The sequence below is a fragment of the Rhagoletis zephyria genome, unplaced genomic scaffold, assembly GCF_001687245.7.
Source record: "Rhagoletis zephyria isolate East Lansing unplaced genomic scaffold, Rhagoletis_zephyria_1.1 Rzeph_scaffold_03047, whole genome shotgun sequence".
NCBI lineage: Eukaryota > Metazoa > Arthropoda > Insecta > Diptera > Tephritidae > Rhagoletis > Rhagoletis zephyria.
In genome coordinates this window covers 24892-44239 of record NW_016160131.1, presented here as the reverse complement: position 1 = coordinate 44239, position 19348 = coordinate 24892, and the positions used below count along the sequence as shown (strand labels likewise).

Below are 19348 nucleotides of genomic sequence, written 5' to 3'. Positions count from 1 at the left end.
TCCTGTAAAGTCTGTGTACCGTAAGATAGGCTGTGTATAAAATTGATCGATGTGCAGTTTTCCAAAGGCATCGATGACATGTACATATATATGTACATATACATATATGGATTTCTTGACCAATTACATACTTATATAATAGTAAATAATAACCGTAAGGTGAGCTGTAAACCTATTTTGTTCAGGTACTCATATAAAAACATACATACATACATACATACTTATATGTATACGTACATATGTACATACCTTCTTCAGAGCTCAATTATTGCACTGATTGCCACTTACGAGATATAGTAATTTATTTCCATCAGATATCTTATCTATGATTTCACGCGATTTGGCATTTACAAATATGTAGTTCTTTTGGCAAAACCCACGGCGTTTGTGTGTTATCTTATTTATCAATGGACATACAAATTTAACGTACGTCAGTATTGAAATCCTTTAATATTTACAATAGTCTAATTCCGTATTACTGACCCAAGTGGCTGAGTATATAAGTAGACGTTGCGTCTTTGATATAGTTCAGTCTTACTAATCCGACCGCCGAAATGTGGACTAAGTACGCGCTATTATTGCTCGGTTTGGCTAGCGTGGCTCACTGCTACCCTCAAGGACGTGTTGTCAATGGCACTGCTACTACGGTGGAACAATTTCCATATATCGTGCGTTGATCGAAGGCCGTGTGGAGCAATACAATTTAAATTCGATGTTTGCTTTCTTTCTTCAAGGTATCCCTGCGCGGTTCAACCGGCTCGCACTCCTGCGGTGCCAGCATTATCGCACCACGTTGGATACTCACTGCTGCGCATTGCGTTTCCGGCGCAACAGCTAGTCGGATCAGCATACAATTCGCTTCGACAGTGCTTGATGCCAGAAGCACGAATGTGGCGAAGGTGAAGCGGATCGTGGTACACGAAAACTATTCATCCTGGTACATTTTAAATGATATTGCCCTGTTGGAGTTGAATGGTCAATTGGTGTACAACTACAAAACTATTGCGCCGGTAACGTTGCCCGAACAGGGCTATGAGATACCACAGGTGCCGGAGGGTGTGCCCGGTGTGTTGGCTGGTTGGGGCCGAAATTATGTGAGCTCTTTTTCGCGTTGCTAATCAATTGCTTGGCTTATAACCATTCGCTTGTCGTTTTCAGACCAATGGTCCTGTGCAGTCAACTTTGCAAGAGGTAGATCTGAAAATCTATTCAGACGAGGAGTGTCTTGCGCGTCATCAGAACGCCACCACTGTTGACAACATTTGCGGTGGTGTAGACGTAGGTTGGAAGGGTCAATGTAATGGCGATTCTGGCGGTCCACTGCTCTCTGAAGGACACGTCCAATTGGGCATTGTTTCATGGAGTATAAAACCGTGCGGTACACCGCCATATCCGGGTGTTTACACCAAAGTGTCGCATTATGTTGATTGGATTAAGGAGAACTGTGACTCATGCATTTGAAAAGAATTTATGTTTAAAAAAAAGAGTAAATGTTTAGATTTGCAAATAAAGATACAGGTCATGGGGATTAACGTCATATAGCCAAGTCTAAAAAGCATTTTTTCAGTACAGCATGTTTTGAAAAAGGAAAGCTATCCCTAATTATATTTTTTACCAAAGCCATGTAAATCCGAAGTCCTAACTTTGTACCAAAATTAGCAAAATTCAAGAAAGTTGCGCGACAAAAAATTCCTGGTTTTGAAGTGTCTACAAAATACCGTTGATTTTTGAATATTTTTTTTTACGACGTCACGCATTTTCTTCTGTACAAAGTTATTAGCAGTGTACTCCTACGCAAAACTATCAAAAGTTTCAGAAAACTTTTACTGGTTTTGCGTTCTCGTACCCAAAAAAACCTGCGAAGTAGGTGAAATTGAGAGAACAAAATGTGATAGAGACCTACCAACCTACCAAATGGAAAAAAAACCTACTAGTTTTGGTAGAAAAAGTCCATGTGTGCCATCACTGCTTACAGCTAGAGTAAATATGGCTTTATATCCAAACGCCTCATTTCCCATTGTGGTGATGAAAAGTGCTTGCCGCTGTGATATGAATTAACGTCGTGAGACTTTAGACATCCCCATAAAGGCAAAGGTACTTCGATTACATTCTTCTCGGCGGTCTGAAAGAATAAATTCAGGTTGATAGAAAGAGTCTTGAAAAGACCACTGCAGTGAACTTTTCTTCAAGTTCGGACCGTTCAACTACAGATCATTCCTCCAGACGAGAAAACCATAGAAAATTTTGGGCCTATCTAGTTTTTCGCTCTCACTGAGCAGACAAGACTGCAGACAACTTGTTGCACTGCTGACTGGTCACTTCACGTGGCACAAACACCTGACTTGGATAGGCGAACATGACAGCTTCATTTTCCCATCCTGCCTGGAACACTTTTTGTGCTTCTGTCCCGCCATTGCGGGAATTCGGTATGAGACATTTGGCCGCGATGTGTTGACAGGCGAACACCTAAGCTCTTTGTCACCCAACACTCTGCTTAGATTTATTCGTAAACCGTGCAGATTTAAACAGATTAAAAGGCGAATGAAAACAGTACAATGGACGGCATGTAGCCTAAGTGCTCTTATCTACACGTGTCGCTTTGTGTCTGGCTCCGACAAAAAAAAAAAAAATGTATTTTTTTCGTTAAAGTTGTTCTTTAATCTCGATTACTCGATTAACCGAATATCTGCAGCCTGACATGACATTAATCAGAAATTACGTTTTATCGCCAGTAGCACAAAATAAACCTTCAAATGTGTGTACTTAGTTCGATAGCTCTAAATAACTTTCCTTATCAGGCACCCACAAAAACCTAAACCGACACTTATCTACAGAACCATCTTAAACGACGATAATGCCACTTAACTTTATTCCTATTTGGTTAATACGTGATTAGATTAAGAACCAATCCAATAAATTGATTGTATTTTATTAAGTACATAGACAGTGCTTTGCCAGAGCTCGAGTTCAAAGCGCTACAAGTTTTCTTCAGCTATGTGGTCTTCAGTCGTCATAATTTTCACAGCCCTATTGGGCATAGTATCGTGTTACCCACAAGGACGCGTCGTAAACGGCACCTCGACCAGCATTGAGAATTATCCATTTCTGGTTCGTTGAGTGCAAAAAATGCATTGTATTTCAAAGAAAAAAAAAAAAACTAATGACCCATTTCCATTGTCTATTGTCCAAACAAAAAGGTGTCCTTGCGTGGCTCGACCGGCTCACACTCCTGTGGTTCAAGCATTATAGCACCGCACTGGATACTCACTGCTGCTCATTGTGTCAATAGCAGAAATGCCAGCCAGATAAGCATTCAGTTTGCCTCGTCGGTAATCAGCGCAACCAGTACAAATGTGGCGAAGGTGAAACGCATTATAGTTCACGAGGATTATCGACCTGCGGCTGCTTATGCCAATGACATTGCGCTCTTGGAATTGTTTGGTCAGTTGGTGTTCAATGGCAAAACAATTGCGGCGGTCACCTTGCCTGAACAGGGCTTTGAGATACCGCAAGTGGCAGAAGGAGCACCCGGCATACTGGTTGGTTGGGGCCTCAACGCGGTGAGTAAATGGGTGTTTTTTTGGTTTTGTTTTGTATTGAAGCGCCCATTGATGAAAGTTATTTTGTCTATCTTTTAGACCGGTGGTTATCTACAAAGTGTTGTTCAAGAAGTCGATTTGAAAATCTACTCGGATGCTGAGTGCACTGAACGGCACAATGGTCGCACCACCAGCGACCACATTTGTGGCGGCGTTGACGAAGGTGGTAAGGGCCAATGTAGTGGCGATTCCGGTGGTCCGTTGCTATATCAGGGACATATTCAATTGGGTATTGTTTCGTGGAGTATCAAACCCTGCACAGTGTACCCGTATCCAGGAGTGTATACCAAAGTATCGCACTACATCGATTGGATTCAAGAAAATGTTGATGCGGACCTTTAAATATACAGAAGCCGATAAAGAAATTTATTGATTTTTTTGTGAGCTGCTATATTATTATTTTTTTAATCATAACCCAGTAGCCATAAAGTAATTTAATGACACAAAGATTATTATCAAAAAGAACAATAAATTCTAGACTGCATATTTTCACACTACAGGCTGATGATCAGCCTATAAAATCAATTGCTGCATTTTTTAATATTTCACGTATAATAATAAATATGGGGCATTCCACCGTCACGGGTGAGACATGTGCTTTCTATTTATATCAAAAAGTGAGCTTTCATGAAAAGTGGACTTAGCAACTTTTCACTCCAAGCTACCGTTATGAGTTATTACTAAATACGAAAAAAATGAAACTTACTTTTATATGGAAAAAATGTGAGTTATTTCTTCCGTCAGGGGTGGAACAAAAACAAAAAAAGAACCTATTTTTGGGCACAGATATATTTTACGGAAACTCTGTGAATTTATTTCCCTGCTCTGCATGAAGTAGATGTCTTACAAAAAAAAATAAAAAAGGGCAACACTCAATACCTTTTTAGAGGACAATGGTGACACCCATACTAATGTATAAGGGTGCATACTAACTGAAAGTCGAGCGGCGCTGAAGGCGAAGCGTGGCGAAGTTGCTGATGTTCACACTCAACGAAACTTAACGTCAATTAAAGCCGGCTAAATTTTTGTTCAATTTTCAGCAGATTCACGAAGCTGAAAACTCAAAATGAAGATTAAAAATCAAAAAATGCTTTGCTTTCAGCTGCAAAAGACTTCTGAAAAATCTTGCTGTATGAAGACCCTCACAGCATTTCACTTAAGATACACACGTGGTAACTAGGTAACATAGGTGGTAACTTTACTACTTTTACAACTACTAATGTTGTAATATTTCATTTAATTTCAATATTTTTAGTTTTTAGATTTTTTAACCCGCGACAAAAATATTTTCAACAGTAATCTTTCTTTACCCTCTTAAGTTTGATTTAGTTGATGTCAATTGTATGTTGAGTCAATTGTGTGCTTTCTCAAACCTCTTTAGTTAGATACCCATATTGTAATATTTAATTTAACTTATCAATTATTAACCGACCACAAAAAAAGGATAAGGTTGTCAANTTTTACAACTACTAATGTTGTAATATTTCATTTAATTTCAATATTTTTAGATTTTTTAACCCGCGACAAAAATATTTTCAACAGTAATCTTTCTTTACCCTCTTAAGTTTGATTTAGTTGAATATATTATTAACCGACCACAAAAAAAAAGGATAGGGTTGTCAATTCTTTGGACCACGGCAACAGATTTCTAGAATTCTTTTTTTTAGATGAAAGGTGGCACCTCCGAGGTGGTCCGATACTAATTTAGTTTAGATCCGATCATTGAATCATGAAGCAATTAACGGTACTCTTAAATATTTTTTTAAGCAACGAACTCCTAGAAATGGGCGTGGAATTTGTAGGACAAAAATTTTAGAAAAAAAAAAATAGTTTTTATGGAGAATTAATCAGGTATTACGATGGTAAGACTTTAAATGCCTAACTAACTGGCCTTCACTTTGCACATAAATCGATTTCAAAAATTGTAACTGCTTATGGCTAAGATAGCTTTAGACAATCAAGTCCATCTTATATATAGAAATATTAAAACATTCTTAAACAATGTTAAGATTAAGTCTCTACGATGACCAGAATCCGAAATATAAACAATATTTTTCGATCGGAATACTCTGCTTCTCCTCAGAAGACTTACAATATCCATACCCAATCGTTTATTTAACCATTTTTTAATAATAAAGATTTACTTTTCTGGGGGTTTTGGCGGACCTACGACAAAAGATAGTTGCTATGAAAAAATGGTTACATAAATAATTGGGTATTATTATTGAGAATTTCCTAAAAATAAACAGAGTTTTCCGATCGAAAAATATTGATTTTCAAGAATAGAAATGGCATTTCTATGAAAAGTTGTTTTTTTCCCATATAAAATACATGGAAAACCAACAGCGCTTTGAGCGACCTCTAAATATTTTTTGATTTTAAAATAAAAAAGTAGGGGTATATTTTTTCAGAATAGAACCGACCTACTGGGTGAGGCATAAAATTCCGAATTTACTTTTCCACATGCATTTTTCTTAACAGTAAAACTTTGCCACTATTTAGAAAAAGTAAAACATTCCTTACATTCCGACGATATTTTAATATTCCGCATATAAAAGCAAGCCTTTGCGCCTATTTCTATACTAACTACATAAACATATGGCAATCAAATTCCACACACACACGCTCAAGAAATGCACATACTGTAGCAACAAAGGAAACTGTTATACTAGCACTACAGTGCTTTTCCAACTGCAACCATTGTCGTTGGCCGTTGGCATCATGTACAAAGTCTTTTCACTGGATCCACCATTGCACGTGCTTTCTTCGCTTTGTGTTTTGATTGGATACCTCGTGGTCCATGCAGCTGCCCAACACAAATCACTAACGTTCACGATCTCGACGCGAGCGGTTCTACGTAGCGGATAAGCGACTATCGACGACGTTTATGTAGTAGAGGAAAACAACAAAAAGTGTATGAAATAAAGTGAGGTAAAAGAAAGTGGAGGTGGAGAGGAAAGAGGGACAGAAGAAAAGCGAGGTGAAAAATTAAATGAAAACTTCGTTAGAGATTTGAAAAAACAAAAAAAAACAAAAAGAAGTGCGCGCGTGTTTTTGTGTAAAATTATTTAATGAAATTTTTTTTTAAATTCATTTAATTAAAACAAAATTTTTTTTTTTGCTTGGCTATTGATGCGCATTAACCAACTTTATATGAACGATTGTGCATTGTAGTTCTTTATGTAATGTACCAATGAAAAATAAACAGAAATCACAAAAAAAGGGGAATAGTAACATTTTAAAACAAGAAAGGGGAAAATAATAAGCGCTCTGGTACAATGTGTGTGTCTCGATGCTTGAGGTTGCCTTCAGCACGAAAAAAAAAAGCAGCTTTGATAGCGGCTGGCGTGACACAATTTCATCTAATTAGTAACTGACTTTCATTTCAAATGAATCATTACAAAAAAATGAGAATAAAAGAAGAAAAACATTTTGTGCATATTTTTTTTTTTTTGCTTGCTATTGCTTTAACTGCTTTTCATGTCAAATGTTACAAGCTTTCTGTGTATGACGAATGTTATTGTTTTTCAAGCAGTGCTTAGCGTGTTGCATAAATGACATTGACATTGACAAAATAAATTGCATCGCAAAACCTTGCCTCCCTCTGCAATCAGAGCCATTGCTGCTCTGCTGCTACACTCGCTCGCGAATGCTAATACCGTCGCTGTTTAATCATTTCCAAGTGCAGCAGATGCAGTTGCGGCGGCATCGCCAACATTGAAAACAGGTTGACTGCACTGCAAACAAACAACAACAACATACTCAGTTCTGAAGACCAAATAGAAGTATTGCAGATGGTTTTGCTGACATACCCTCTCCCTGTGCTTACTAGATTTGTACGCTGCTTTGTATTATAACGCGCCACTACAAGTGACTGACTCTTTAGTGCCACCATTCTTTCTATCAGATCTCAATGAACACCAAATTCACGTTGTGTGCGCAATTCTCATTGTAATCAATGGGCAAGCTTAAGTTTTTTCACATTATAACAAATTTCTACGCATTGTAAGTATAAAGCCTGTGTACATAGTTTTAAAAATGTCAAATTTTGAGTTGTGTCACTTTTGAAGATCGTTGTGCGCTGATGTGATGGCTACATTTAAACGGCAAGCGCTCTCCTTGCTTACTGAATTTTTCGCTAAGTGGCTTTTCTGCCAGGCGTGGAAAGTGTTTGCAGCCCAACTTATTCAACGCGAATTAAAGATGCGTGAAGCGTTAAACAGCCTCAACACTTGTCGCTGGCTTTTAAGCAATACAAATACTATTTTGTTTAATTAGTCATTTAATTAACTTTAACTTGGCCAACTAGGCGTATGAGGAACTTTTGGCGCTATCGAAATTCGTATGTACATATGTATGTAGATACCAGTTATCACGGGACTCTCAACCAGGGTTGTTGCGAATATTATTCCAAAATAAAAGTCCTTTTCGGTATAATAAACAAACGGCCTGTCAAATTAAACAAATTTGGTATCATATGAAAGAGGACTTGAAGAACGACTAGTGAGATGAGAAGAGATGGAAGCTTGCATTAATTTTCAGTTTGGATTTATAAGAAGCTTAATGTGATTTATTGCGAGTACTGAAGCCGCACTCTCTCCAAAATGGATATTCGCAACGAGCTTGCAGGAAAACGATATGCCCAATCCCTCAAGGAATTTAATTACTCAGCATCTGTGGGAGCCAGCTATGCTAATTAAATTTGTCAATTTATAGCCATACTAGAATTTACTGTTAAAAATTTCGGTCTCACTTTATGCAAATTAATGAAAATGCCTAGCCCCGTTAGGAAAAAATATATATATTCAGTCAATTAAAACTTGGACTTTATTTAATGGACCATAAAACAGTATACCTGAATGTTATATGAAAATAAAATAAAATTTTTTTTTTGTGAATTTTTTTTTCAGAAACTATTATTTTGCAATCTACTGACGATTCCGATTTTTGGGCGGATTTTTTACCTATATTCCCTATATTAATAAGAATGATGAATGCACTCGCCTAGAGAAGGGAAATGACAAGAATGATCTTTCCACCTTTTTTGTTCTCTGTTCTTTCTTCAAAATTTGTATCTACCAGGCTGTAAAATATGAAATACATTAATGTCTGATATTGTATCAAAAAATGACTTTTAAGAACAAGTTTTGAAATAAAGGAGAAAGTAGAGCTTTAGAAAAATAAATAAACTACTACCCAAGAAAAAGGACTGTCCTTTGAAATAAAGTACGGATGGTCACCGCACCAATAGTAGTACAGGATGAGTGACTATTAAGCCATAAAGCGCTGATAGGAATGCATATTCAAGTAATGAATTCAGAATTATTAAATCAAATCATTGCCTTCATCAACCAGCATGCATTTACATAACTACTGTCGGCTTATCACTGGGATTTTAACAAAAAAATATGTTTGGATTAGTTATATGCAAGACTAGACTAATCCACCAACTCCCTCCGCTCCAACAGTTGAGAGGTATTTTTAGCATAAATTACATTTGAATCTTACCGATAAAGCTACCAGGGCGGATCAGTGAGTCCATGAATTTTTGAACTTATCGTATTACAACTTGTAAAGTCGGAAGTTTTATGCTCTCACCCTCTAGGCGCATATATATAGCGAAAAAATACACCCCTTTTTTTATCTTGACATCGAAAAATATTTATAGCTCGCTAAAATCGCTCAAAGTCTTCCATGTGTTTTTTTATGGGGAAAAAACAACTTTTCGTAGAAACGGTATAGAATCCTTGATCGATCGATATTTTTCGATCGGAAAACTCTATTTTTCTTCCTAGGCAAGACTCATACCGGGCTTGGTAAGGATTGGTGAAGCGGCAACCGAGATACAGCATTTTATCATAAGTGGGCGGGGTCACGCCCATTTTCCAAAAATTTCAAAATAATATTATTTTATACCAAAATTATACTTCACCATTTAATTTTCAACAATTAATGGAAAAATCCGCCCAAAAATCGGAAAAACTGGGAATATTTATATATATGTAATTCTTAAGTATAGCCTTTGTATTTCTGAGAGTGGAAGGCGGAATACTCAAAAACTAACCGAAATTCCGCCACATTTAATGATTGCGCTCATATTTTTTTCAAGTTTTAGACGTTTTAGTGATCGAATCTTTCTAATAAAAGAGAGAGTACAAACTAAATTTCATCGAAATCGGATGAAATTTGATCTTTCCGCCTACAAAGGTGAAGGGCGTGGCATTAAGCCCTTTTTTCAAATACCATACTTCATAATTCCCGTTTTCTAAGAAATATTCTTTCCACTTGCCTCCATATAGTCGAAACAATGTGCGGCGCACAGTGGTGTCAAACTAGAATTTACTGTTTAAAATTTTCCAGATTCCTCATTTTTCAAGTGGTATGATTAATTTTCTCTTCAAATGGAAACTAATAAAATGTGTAAGAGCTTGGTCGAGCCTGATTTTTGAATTTTTATTTGTTTATATTTAATTTAGTGCAAAGTGCAGAGAACCAACCGATTTTACTGTTTCTTCAAATAAATACTCCTTAACAAAAACTAGTTGAAAAAAAAATTGTACAGTTCCCGAAAAATGAAAAAGATTGCAAAATAAAAGTTTAGAGATTGTGAAAAACTTATTTTTCTCAACTGGTAATACTTTGTATTGGAAAGAGTCACACTGCAGCGAGAAGCCCCCATTGTGATATATTAGGATGAATTGATGTGTTTAGCATCCACTTCCCCCATTAAATGATCTATTTACTGTTACTTATGCAGCGAGGAAAGCTGTCAAATCTCAAGGGTTTGAGTCCGCTGAGTAATCGTTTTAGAGAAGCTTCAGACTACGTTGCCGTATTTAGGAAATGTCATAAAACCAATCTCTGAGCTAAGGTAGAGTCGATGAAGACGAATAGATTTGAGCCATATATAGTTTGCTTGACATTTACGGCAGAATTGAACGACTACAGATCAGTTCCCTTCCGTGCCAGATCATTCGCAATGCTGTTGCTAGTAATATTTCGGTGGCCGGGAGCCCAGACTACATTCTTCGTAGCCGAATCGTCTGGAAGCATTCTTCGTTGAATTGCCATCTTCGAAAAGGTATTATTGTTGCCCCGCAGATATTGAATCGAAGTTTGGTTTTCAGAGTGGACGGTGTTAGTGTATGCTATTACAGGAGGGCATCATCATAAGTAATATATCTTAACTCAGCTTGGGAGACATCTCTGTAGCTTATTTGGCAGTATTTATTCCGAAGGGGTGTTGTAGCTGACTTTAGTATTTACATAGATTACTGCCATCGCTGAACATTGAAATGTAACTAGAGTCTTGCTATTTTACGCTGTTCCTGTCGCTCCCAAAACTTATTACCATTTCAGCTAGACTGAAGTTGGTGGTGTTGAAAAAAGCACAAAGAGAACTTTACGAGCTTTGCTGGGTGTGGAGGTAAACGCCCTCGTGATAAGCGCCTTTTCCATTTTGCTTGTGGATGTGTTTTTTCCCAGCTTTCATCACCATACTTTAACTCCGAAGAAAAGAATGGGCTTTACATCAGCTGTGCATAGCTGAAGGGCTATATGTATCTAAGTGGCTAGGTGTGGCTACAAACCACATCTTTTGCCTATATCCTTTTGTTTAGTATTATTATTCCGGTAAAGCGCGTAGAATATGAATAATGAAAACTTGTACTATATTTTAATTTCTAACAAGTCAACAAAATTTTCGATGCCAAGCGAGTGCGATTGCATTTAAATGAAGAATTAAATCGTATTTTGACGTTGAACACCAAATCAAATATTTGCATTTTGCAATTCGATTATTTGCAGTGAAATTCGAGTTACGTGCAAGCAGTTAAGCGTGTTTAGTTAAAAAAACTATCAAAAATACATTCACATGTACATACATACATACATATGTATGTATAGTATATGTATGTAGCTGAAAGAATTTGCACATGAGCAAAGAAATAAGTTTAGCAGAAATAAAATACTTGAACATAAAGTAAGTCGAATTTTTGCTCGTTTTAAGCAGTGTAACTTACGAGTATTCGGTAAAAATATACCGTCAAACATTTAAGCAATAAGAAACAGAAAGTGAAATCTGCAAGATAGCATCGCAAAATCACTAGATCAGCAAAAACAAAAAATCGTAAATCTGATTAAAATAAAAGCGTCTAATAACGTAAGCAATAATACAGCGAAAAGGCAGTGCTAAGCGACAAAAAAAAATAAAAAATATTCGTGCAACACAAACAAAAAAAAACAAACTATAATAAAGAGACTAAACAAGAAACAATAATGTCACCATTTACAAGCGATTCCAACATCAACAAAAGCATCAACACAATGCTGATCCATGCAGCCATTGACGATGAGGCCGCCGCCGCTGCGGCACACGCCGACCCACCAATGGCACGCGGCAATGCCAATAACAATGCCACCAACAACGACAGCGACTACGCCAACCAAAGCGGATGTGACAGTAGTATGTCGCTGATGAGTCGTCGATGTCGTCGTGGCTGCGAGTGGTTGCGAGTTGGCGATTTGATGAGCTACCAGAATATGCTCGTCATGTTGGCGGTGTTGGTTTGTGGCCTTGCCACCGTTAACGGGCTCAAGTGTCACATGTGCGGCCAGTATAATGAGGGCGTCGGTTCCATTACGCCCTGCCTCAACTATTCGGATCAATATGCGCATCTCTATTTGAAGGAATGCTCGAAGAAAAGCGAGAAATACTGTGTGGTAAGTGTGCAAAAACGACCATGTACATATATACATATGTACATACATATATGTATGCAGATAAACATTTACATGGCATGGTATTTACATACTTGTAATGTGACCATCATTCACCCACCCGTTGCGTTGCGTTGTGTTGCTGCGTTACGTTTGAGTGAATGTCAACAGGGAACATACTCTACATCTATGTATGTACATACATATGTATAGAATATGTAGAGCCTACGAATGTCTTGTTTCTGCTATGCATATACAAATGTACGTACTATACATTTGCATACATACATACATATCGTATTTGTATTAAAATCGTTATTGTTATGACTGTTTTAGGTATTTTTTATGTGAGACTTTTACGATGCTTTACGAACATGTATATATGTATGTCCGAGGATGTGTGATATTTCTTTAAATATCCGTATATTACTCGCATGTAATAGGAATTGTTGTAAGCAGTCGAATACGTATGAACTTGTTTAGGTAGAAATGTGTTCGCAATACATAAGAATGTAAGCTTAAGAGCAGATATGAGCTCAAATTGCATGAGTAACTTACAAAAAGGATAACACATATGCACATACCTAAAACATATATGTACATAAAATCTAACTAAGTTTCGTTCCTATTTTGTCTTGCTTAAGTACGTTCGTAGCAATTGCGATGCAGTGATCGCATTTCCGAAGATTTCACGATAATTGGACTACGATGGATTCAGCGATAGCCCATAATACATTATGCTGAATTTCCATTAGGTATCGAAATGAAAAAAAAATGGTACTTTTTAAAAAACGTCATGTGGAAATGAATTTAATGAATATTTTTATAATGTCACGATCCGATTCCACAATACTCCTACCAAATATAGCTACCATTCCTTGGCAGTATGGCAATGTAAATGCGTTTAAAGTCTTTGCCTTAATTTGCAAATCGTTTTATCGCCTAAGGATCGATAATCGACATTATTTCTCAATTGATACAAATAACGTTTGCTTTCGAAAATCTAGAAAATTTTAATCAAATTTGAATTTGAGGCTGCTTATTTAACAAAAAATAGCCAAATCGCAAATTGGAGCAATTGCATATTGAAAAAAATGAAAGCATTTCTGTGTTCATATGGAAAAGTAGCTTATGTCGAAAGGCTGGCTTTAGTATAAATCGGCATTCGCAGCATACGATTGCGAATGACTCACTGGCGCTAAGACGTTGAACAACTTTTGGCAAATAAACGTGGAAGAAATAGTTCCGATACTAGCAAGGCAATATTCTTATTAAGTCTCATCAAAAAATTCCTTGCCGTTTAAAAAATAAAGGGATTGCCGCATTATACTAAAGCCAACCTTTCGACATAAGCTACTTTTCCATACGAACACAGATTTAAAAGCATACAATTGAACGGCAGTGTATAAGTTAATAATATTTTGTAGAAAAATTTCGGGGATCCAGTTTTGTAGCCCATTCAAGTGGCTCCAAAATATCGTTGATTTTTGGCATTTTTTTGACGGTGCCAGGCATTTTTTTCATATGCGAATTTTGTCGAGCATACTTTGTATGGAAGAAAATGCGCTACAAAACTGCATACATACATAAATTTGTTATATAAATGGTAATTATGCAGTTAGCGAAAACAAAAAAATAGTTTTTGCTATTTTTTGGCCTAATCACAAATTGTTGAATATGAAAAGGTTTATTTGGCTAGTTATAGGACGGTTTTTTAACCAAATTTTGACGTAGGCTGCTGAGATAGGTCGATCTTCCGCTCAGGCATCGACATGTATTTTTAATAGGTTTTTAATAATTTTCAGAGGAAACGAAGATACGTCTCTGCGCTGTCTGCTGACTTGCAGTAAAGTTTAATACCTTAAACGTTTCTGCATCGTTGCCGATTACCAAGTTCTCAAGATGTCGGACCGTGAGTAAATAACAAGCACCGAACATAACAGTTATTGATGAAAACTGTCATGGAAAAATTCACTATGTTCTGCAACTTCTTTTTTGTCACCGAGACTCAAATTTGAAAATAAATTTTTAATTTGGAATTTTTATGCAAAATTGAAAAAAAAATTTAATTTTTATATTATAAATCCAAAATAACGATTATTTTTGAGTTTTATATTATAATAAAAGTTGTAACTGTTACGCGGTCCCTGGACCGTAATATTCCTTAGCCAGGGTTGGACACGTTGCACTAAATTTTTAATGCACTGAGCATTTTATTGCTACTATTCGGCAGCAGTGGTAGTGAAATTTACATATATATAGTGGTAGTGAAGCTTGAAATGCACTACCACTAAAGCCCTGTGGTAGTGAAAATTACTATTTAGTGCAATTTGTCCAACGCTGTCCTTAGCAGACTTCCTTTTCTTAGTTCAAGCATTTTTATTTGGCAAGCTTCACATTTTTTCGCCACTTTTTCTACGGTCTCATCTTTCCGCAGCCTAACTATCATTAAATAGTGCTACACTATGCTACAGTTTTGCACGCCACTGCATATAGTTATATCTCTACTTGATTGCCTTTACCACTGCAAAAAAAATTTATTTATTCTTCTCCAATAATAACCAACGATTTTGTGTACATTTTGGCTGCCCAGGAAATTCCTAGCTGACAAGAAATTGCTCTTGTTGATTTGTGTGAACCTTCATCAGGACAATACATATTGTATACATACATACATACAAGAGTACATTGTGAGTGTGTGCGCCACAGAGGTTACACAATAAACTGAAAATGGTTACTTTTGATATTTGTTGAAAATTTATTTTTGATGCTATTTTGCGCAGACAATCATGCAAGCCTACATATGTACATACAAACCAAAATACTACATACAATATATTGGCATCTCGGCGGAGATATGTATGTACGTGCGCACAATATGTTTACAGCCATAAATATTAATGTGATTTGTGGCCAAAATTGTATGAAAGCAATTAAATGAAAATTATTATTGTATTTATTGTATTGTGTTTCGTTATGTGCGCAAGCAATTTCCAACCATTCAATATTTAATGGATTTGAGATGATTATATATATGTACATAGTAAGTATGTACATATGTACTTGGTTGGAAAGTCAAAATTAAATGATGCGAGTGGTGGAGAGAATGGGTGAAATGAGCGACTTAAGTTGATTAATGATAAAGGATAAGCTGTAGGCAACAGCTTTTAAAATAATTATTAAGAGGGATTTATAAATTGTTGCTGGTAAGTTTCATTAGCTGTGTTGATGGGAGCCAATCAATATTACCGTATTTTCAATATTACGGTATTTAGAAAAAATACAGATTGATTCAGAAGAATATTCTCGACAACATATTCAAAAAGTACCATAGAGCCTGGGGGTATTCTTTAAATGAATGAAAAATTCACAAAAGTTGTGCAACTCAACGCCAAGAACCCTGACTGCGTCAAATCAAATGCATTAAACAAAAAGTTAAAAAAAAAATGCTGCATTTTAGAAGAAGAAATTCTCAACATAATTGCCGTGGCAAGTATTATGCAGCGACTTATCACTTTTGCGTTATCATTTGTTGTTATTTCCTATAAGGTTTCAGCAAACACGTGGATAGTCGTACATGGCGTATGAGTAACATTATTTCCTGCTCATAAATATGCATATCGCTAATTTACCATAACAGCTTTATAATGATCAAAAAATACTAACAACAAACGTGTTAAGTATGCGAAAATGACTTCCATTAGCTGTACTAAAATATTGTTAACCACACAAAAAAGCAACTTAAAAACTTTAACTAAAAAAAAAAAAATTGTGTATGTAAAAAAGTGTCGTCTCAAGAATATATATATAAATTATTTTGAAAAATTGTCCCCGAAATTAACTGCGCTCGCACTTAGAAATTTTATTTCGTTCTGTAAAAGGTCATAACATAACCAAAGCCAAATTTATAACATCGTAAATTAAAATCTCCGCAAATCTCACTAAATTCATAACAATTTTTAAGTATAAAAATTACAAAAAGTATTCATTTATGTACCTACATTTTCTACAAAAGGCGCGAATAATATAGTGTGTCCATTACTCATAAGAATCTCAAAAGTTTTAAAACACATTAAAAAAAAAATAATCGCCCAACAATTGTAGTGCTTCGTCGTGCCGCTACTTTAATGAGCGATAATTCATAACTTAGGCAAGTGCTGCCTTCGAGCAACCTCAACAATTCACTGCGTACGCACACACGCACGCGCATATAAACATATATACTAGGGATGTTAATTTTTTAGCTTTTACCGATCCCGGGATTTTCGGGGTAGTCTTTATCACAAACCCGGGATTCCGGGATTAGTCCCGGGATTCAGATATTCATTACTTTTCAACAACTTAAATCGCAAAAATTGCTTCAATATTGTATGAGAAGCTCTCCTACCATAAAATAAATAATAAATAAATAGTTTTGGAACCTACTTTTTTATTTCTTCTCTGACGACAGGATTTATCTTAAAGGAGTTTATAATTTCAAAGACATGATTAATTCCAAAAACTATTTAAAAAATTCAATGCAATGTAGTTAGAATATGGGTGGCAAAGGCAAGAGCAAATTTCTTTAGAATTAAAAACAAAATAAAATTTTTTAATTCGCAAGGACGAATAGGTAATTTTCTAAGCTCATAAGGTTAGAAGGACGAAATTCGAGGATGATATCGAGTTTGTATAAGTCCTTAACATATATTTTTTTTAGAAGGACGTAATTCGAGGATGATATCGAGTTTGTATAAGTCCTTAACATATAATTTTTTCAAAAACAAATATTGCGAAATTTCAAGGATAAAATCTTAAAAGGACATTTTCAATACTTACCAGTCCTTCTGCACCAAAAACTCAAAACTGTTTAAATTTAACAGGGTTTTCTCTTTAATTTGGCCATCGTTTCCCGAATATATTGATATTGCCAGATATTTATATAAAAAATTTTAACTATTAAATAAAAAAGAAATGTAGCCAATACTGGTCAAGAAAGCAGTTTCTATTAGTGCCATCAGTGCAAATTACCAATCCCGAAAATCCCGGGATTATTTGCCAAGAACCTTGACATTCCTAATAAATATGTACACCCAGAAAAAAAAACAGGCTTGTAGTACAAATGCAACTGCCATTTCGCCGACAACAAGTCAACTGGGTCGTTAGGACAAAAACAAATGGCGCCCACTTAATTAACAAAATAAATGGTATACAACAATAACAACAACTCTTTGGCAACGTACAAGAATTCTCGTCTAACTTTCACCCGCCAAAAAAAAAAAAAAAAAATAAGTAGAAGCAAGCAATGACAGCACGCAGCTGGACAAATTTGACTGTTGCCAGCGAACGGCCAGTGTCGACGAGCGCTCACCGGCAAACACCAACTCAAATCTAGATTAGACCAGACTTTGTTGGCTGTGTGTGCTGCTCAGACTCACTCGCCCACATGCAGTGCTATTGTTGCAGGTCTGCCCAGGGCTGTGTAAAAAAAATGTGTAAGCATTTCGAAGCAAGCAAATATTGAAAGTCTTCAACCAGCTGCTGCTAAGACAATTTAACTTTTGAAAGAAGAATAAAAAAAGGAGCCACATTCGAAAGATGTTGGGCGAGATGCAAAATAACTACTTAGTTGTTGATGATGTGTTGGCGAGGCTGTTCTGTCCTGCCGCTTCAGCGGAGGCGCCTGCGAGAGTGGTGGTTCGAGTTGTTGATATGCTTAGAGAGTGTAACAGTGGGACAGACATATTTTATTTGCAAAATAATTATATTGAAGAAATACTTAAAGTGGTTCTTGTTCTTGCGTTCGCCAATAAATTCTCGCCTCTCTATTTTTTAGTAAGGTTGCTAAGGGTAGCAAGCAATCTTTAAAATTTGTCTTAAAAAAAGTTCAGAATTTGTTTACTTGTTATGACAGTGTTTTTTAATGCTTGATCTGTCTCTTAAATACAAATTTTGTCCTGAAAAAAATAGAATAAATGTAGTCGAAAATAAAACAAGTAATTTTTAGCAAAAAAAAAAAACGACTTCAACTCTCATATAAAATATATATATATATATATATATATATATATATGATCCACTGATCGGATCTTAACCAGATTAGGATGGGACCACCTCTGAGACACTACCTTTCCTTTTCGAAATCGGTTGGTGTGGTCCAAAGTTATGCGGTAACATACATAAAAAAAAAAAAATATTCCGACGAACTGATAACCTCGTCCTTTTTTGGAAGTCGGTTAAAAAGAAAATAAAATAATAGAAAACTTCTTAATATACCACGTTTTTACAAATGGACTAAAAAGTGGAAAGTAATCTACATAAGATTTGATTTCAAAGCTTTAACAATAAAACTTCATAATTTAGATTTAATTAAATTAAACGTGGGGCGTATGTAATAGATTTGAAGTGATAAGTTTCATGAACAATTCCAATAAATTTAATTAGTCTACAGCTTATGAAATGGAATCTGTGGATATCATGGTCACTTTTCTCTCATTAGGCAATTCACATCGATTTTCTCAATTGGTAAAAAATCGGGATTGGCTATTTTTCATATAATTTCAAGTCTATTACGAGTGCTTGCGCCACATGTTTTCCATTTAAAATCCCATTTGTTTATAACGACTATTATTAAAAAATTTAAAATCATAAAAAAAAAATTATTAAAAAACAATCAACTATCTCACACGATTTCATGCGTTCAAGTTAGAACTGACACATAGTGCAGAATGTATGGTATGTAACGGTGGTAACTGCAAAGGTACACTAGAACACTGCCTAGCATTGAGAAGATTACGACTGCGTCATCTTGACTCTAGTTTCTTCTCCTCACTCAAGATAAGAACAGACCAACAAGGGACATGCTAGGCCTCAATTTTCTTAGTAGCACTAGAGATCAATTTATGATCCATGTGAGATATTAGGGATGAGCCAAGCTAATCGAACCTTATAAGGCGTTGTGTTGTTCGACGTTGCTCCCGATGTAATGGTTGCTTCTATATCTATTCCTGCATCGTGAATTATCCTACTACTCTTGCAACGACAAGCTGTAT

At 35.9% G+C, this 19348-nt stretch overlaps 2 protein-coding genes across 2 annotated transcripts; both read left to right on the top strand.

Moving 5' to 3' along the window:
* Nucleotides 1-554: 554 nt before the first annotated feature.
* LOC108368286 (serine protease 53-like) lies at nucleotides 555-3994 on the top strand. The gene is made up of 6 exons (XM_017623126.1): nucleotides 555-668; nucleotides 735-1094; nucleotides 1159-1453; nucleotides 2993-3108; nucleotides 3198-3560; nucleotides 3639-3994. The coding sequence occupies exons 1-6, from the start codon at nucleotides 555-557 to the stop codon at nucleotides 3939-3941; spliced, it is 1551 nt and encodes a 516-aa protein (XP_017478615.1). The 3' UTR covers nucleotides 3942-3994.
* A 2444-nt stretch (nucleotides 3995-6438) lies between these two features.
* LOC108368284 (uncharacterized) lies at nucleotides 6439-12320 on the top strand (the record flags this gene model as incomplete). Its single annotated transcript, XM_017623125.1, has 2 exons — nucleotides 6439-6530; nucleotides 11611-12320. A coding segment is annotated over exon 2 (444 nt), but the record flags the coding sequence as incomplete, so codon positions are not given.
* Between the last annotated feature and the right edge of the window lie 7028 nt (nucleotides 12321-19348).

Excerpts from the sequence above, each read along its gene's own strand:
- LOC108368286 (XM_017623126.1), top strand. The coding sequence starts at position 555 with ATGTGGACTAAGTACGCGCTATTATTGCTCGGTTTGGCTAGCGTGGCT. Across the intron at positions 669-734 it reads TGGAACAATTTCCATATATC|GTATCCCTGCGCGGTTCAAC; the intron begins GTGCGTTGATCG and ends TCTTTCTTCAAG. Across the intron at positions 3,109-3,197 it reads TTGAGAATTATCCATTTCTG|GTGTCCTTGCGTGGCTCGAC; the intron begins GTTCGTTGAGTG and ends CCAAACAAAAAG.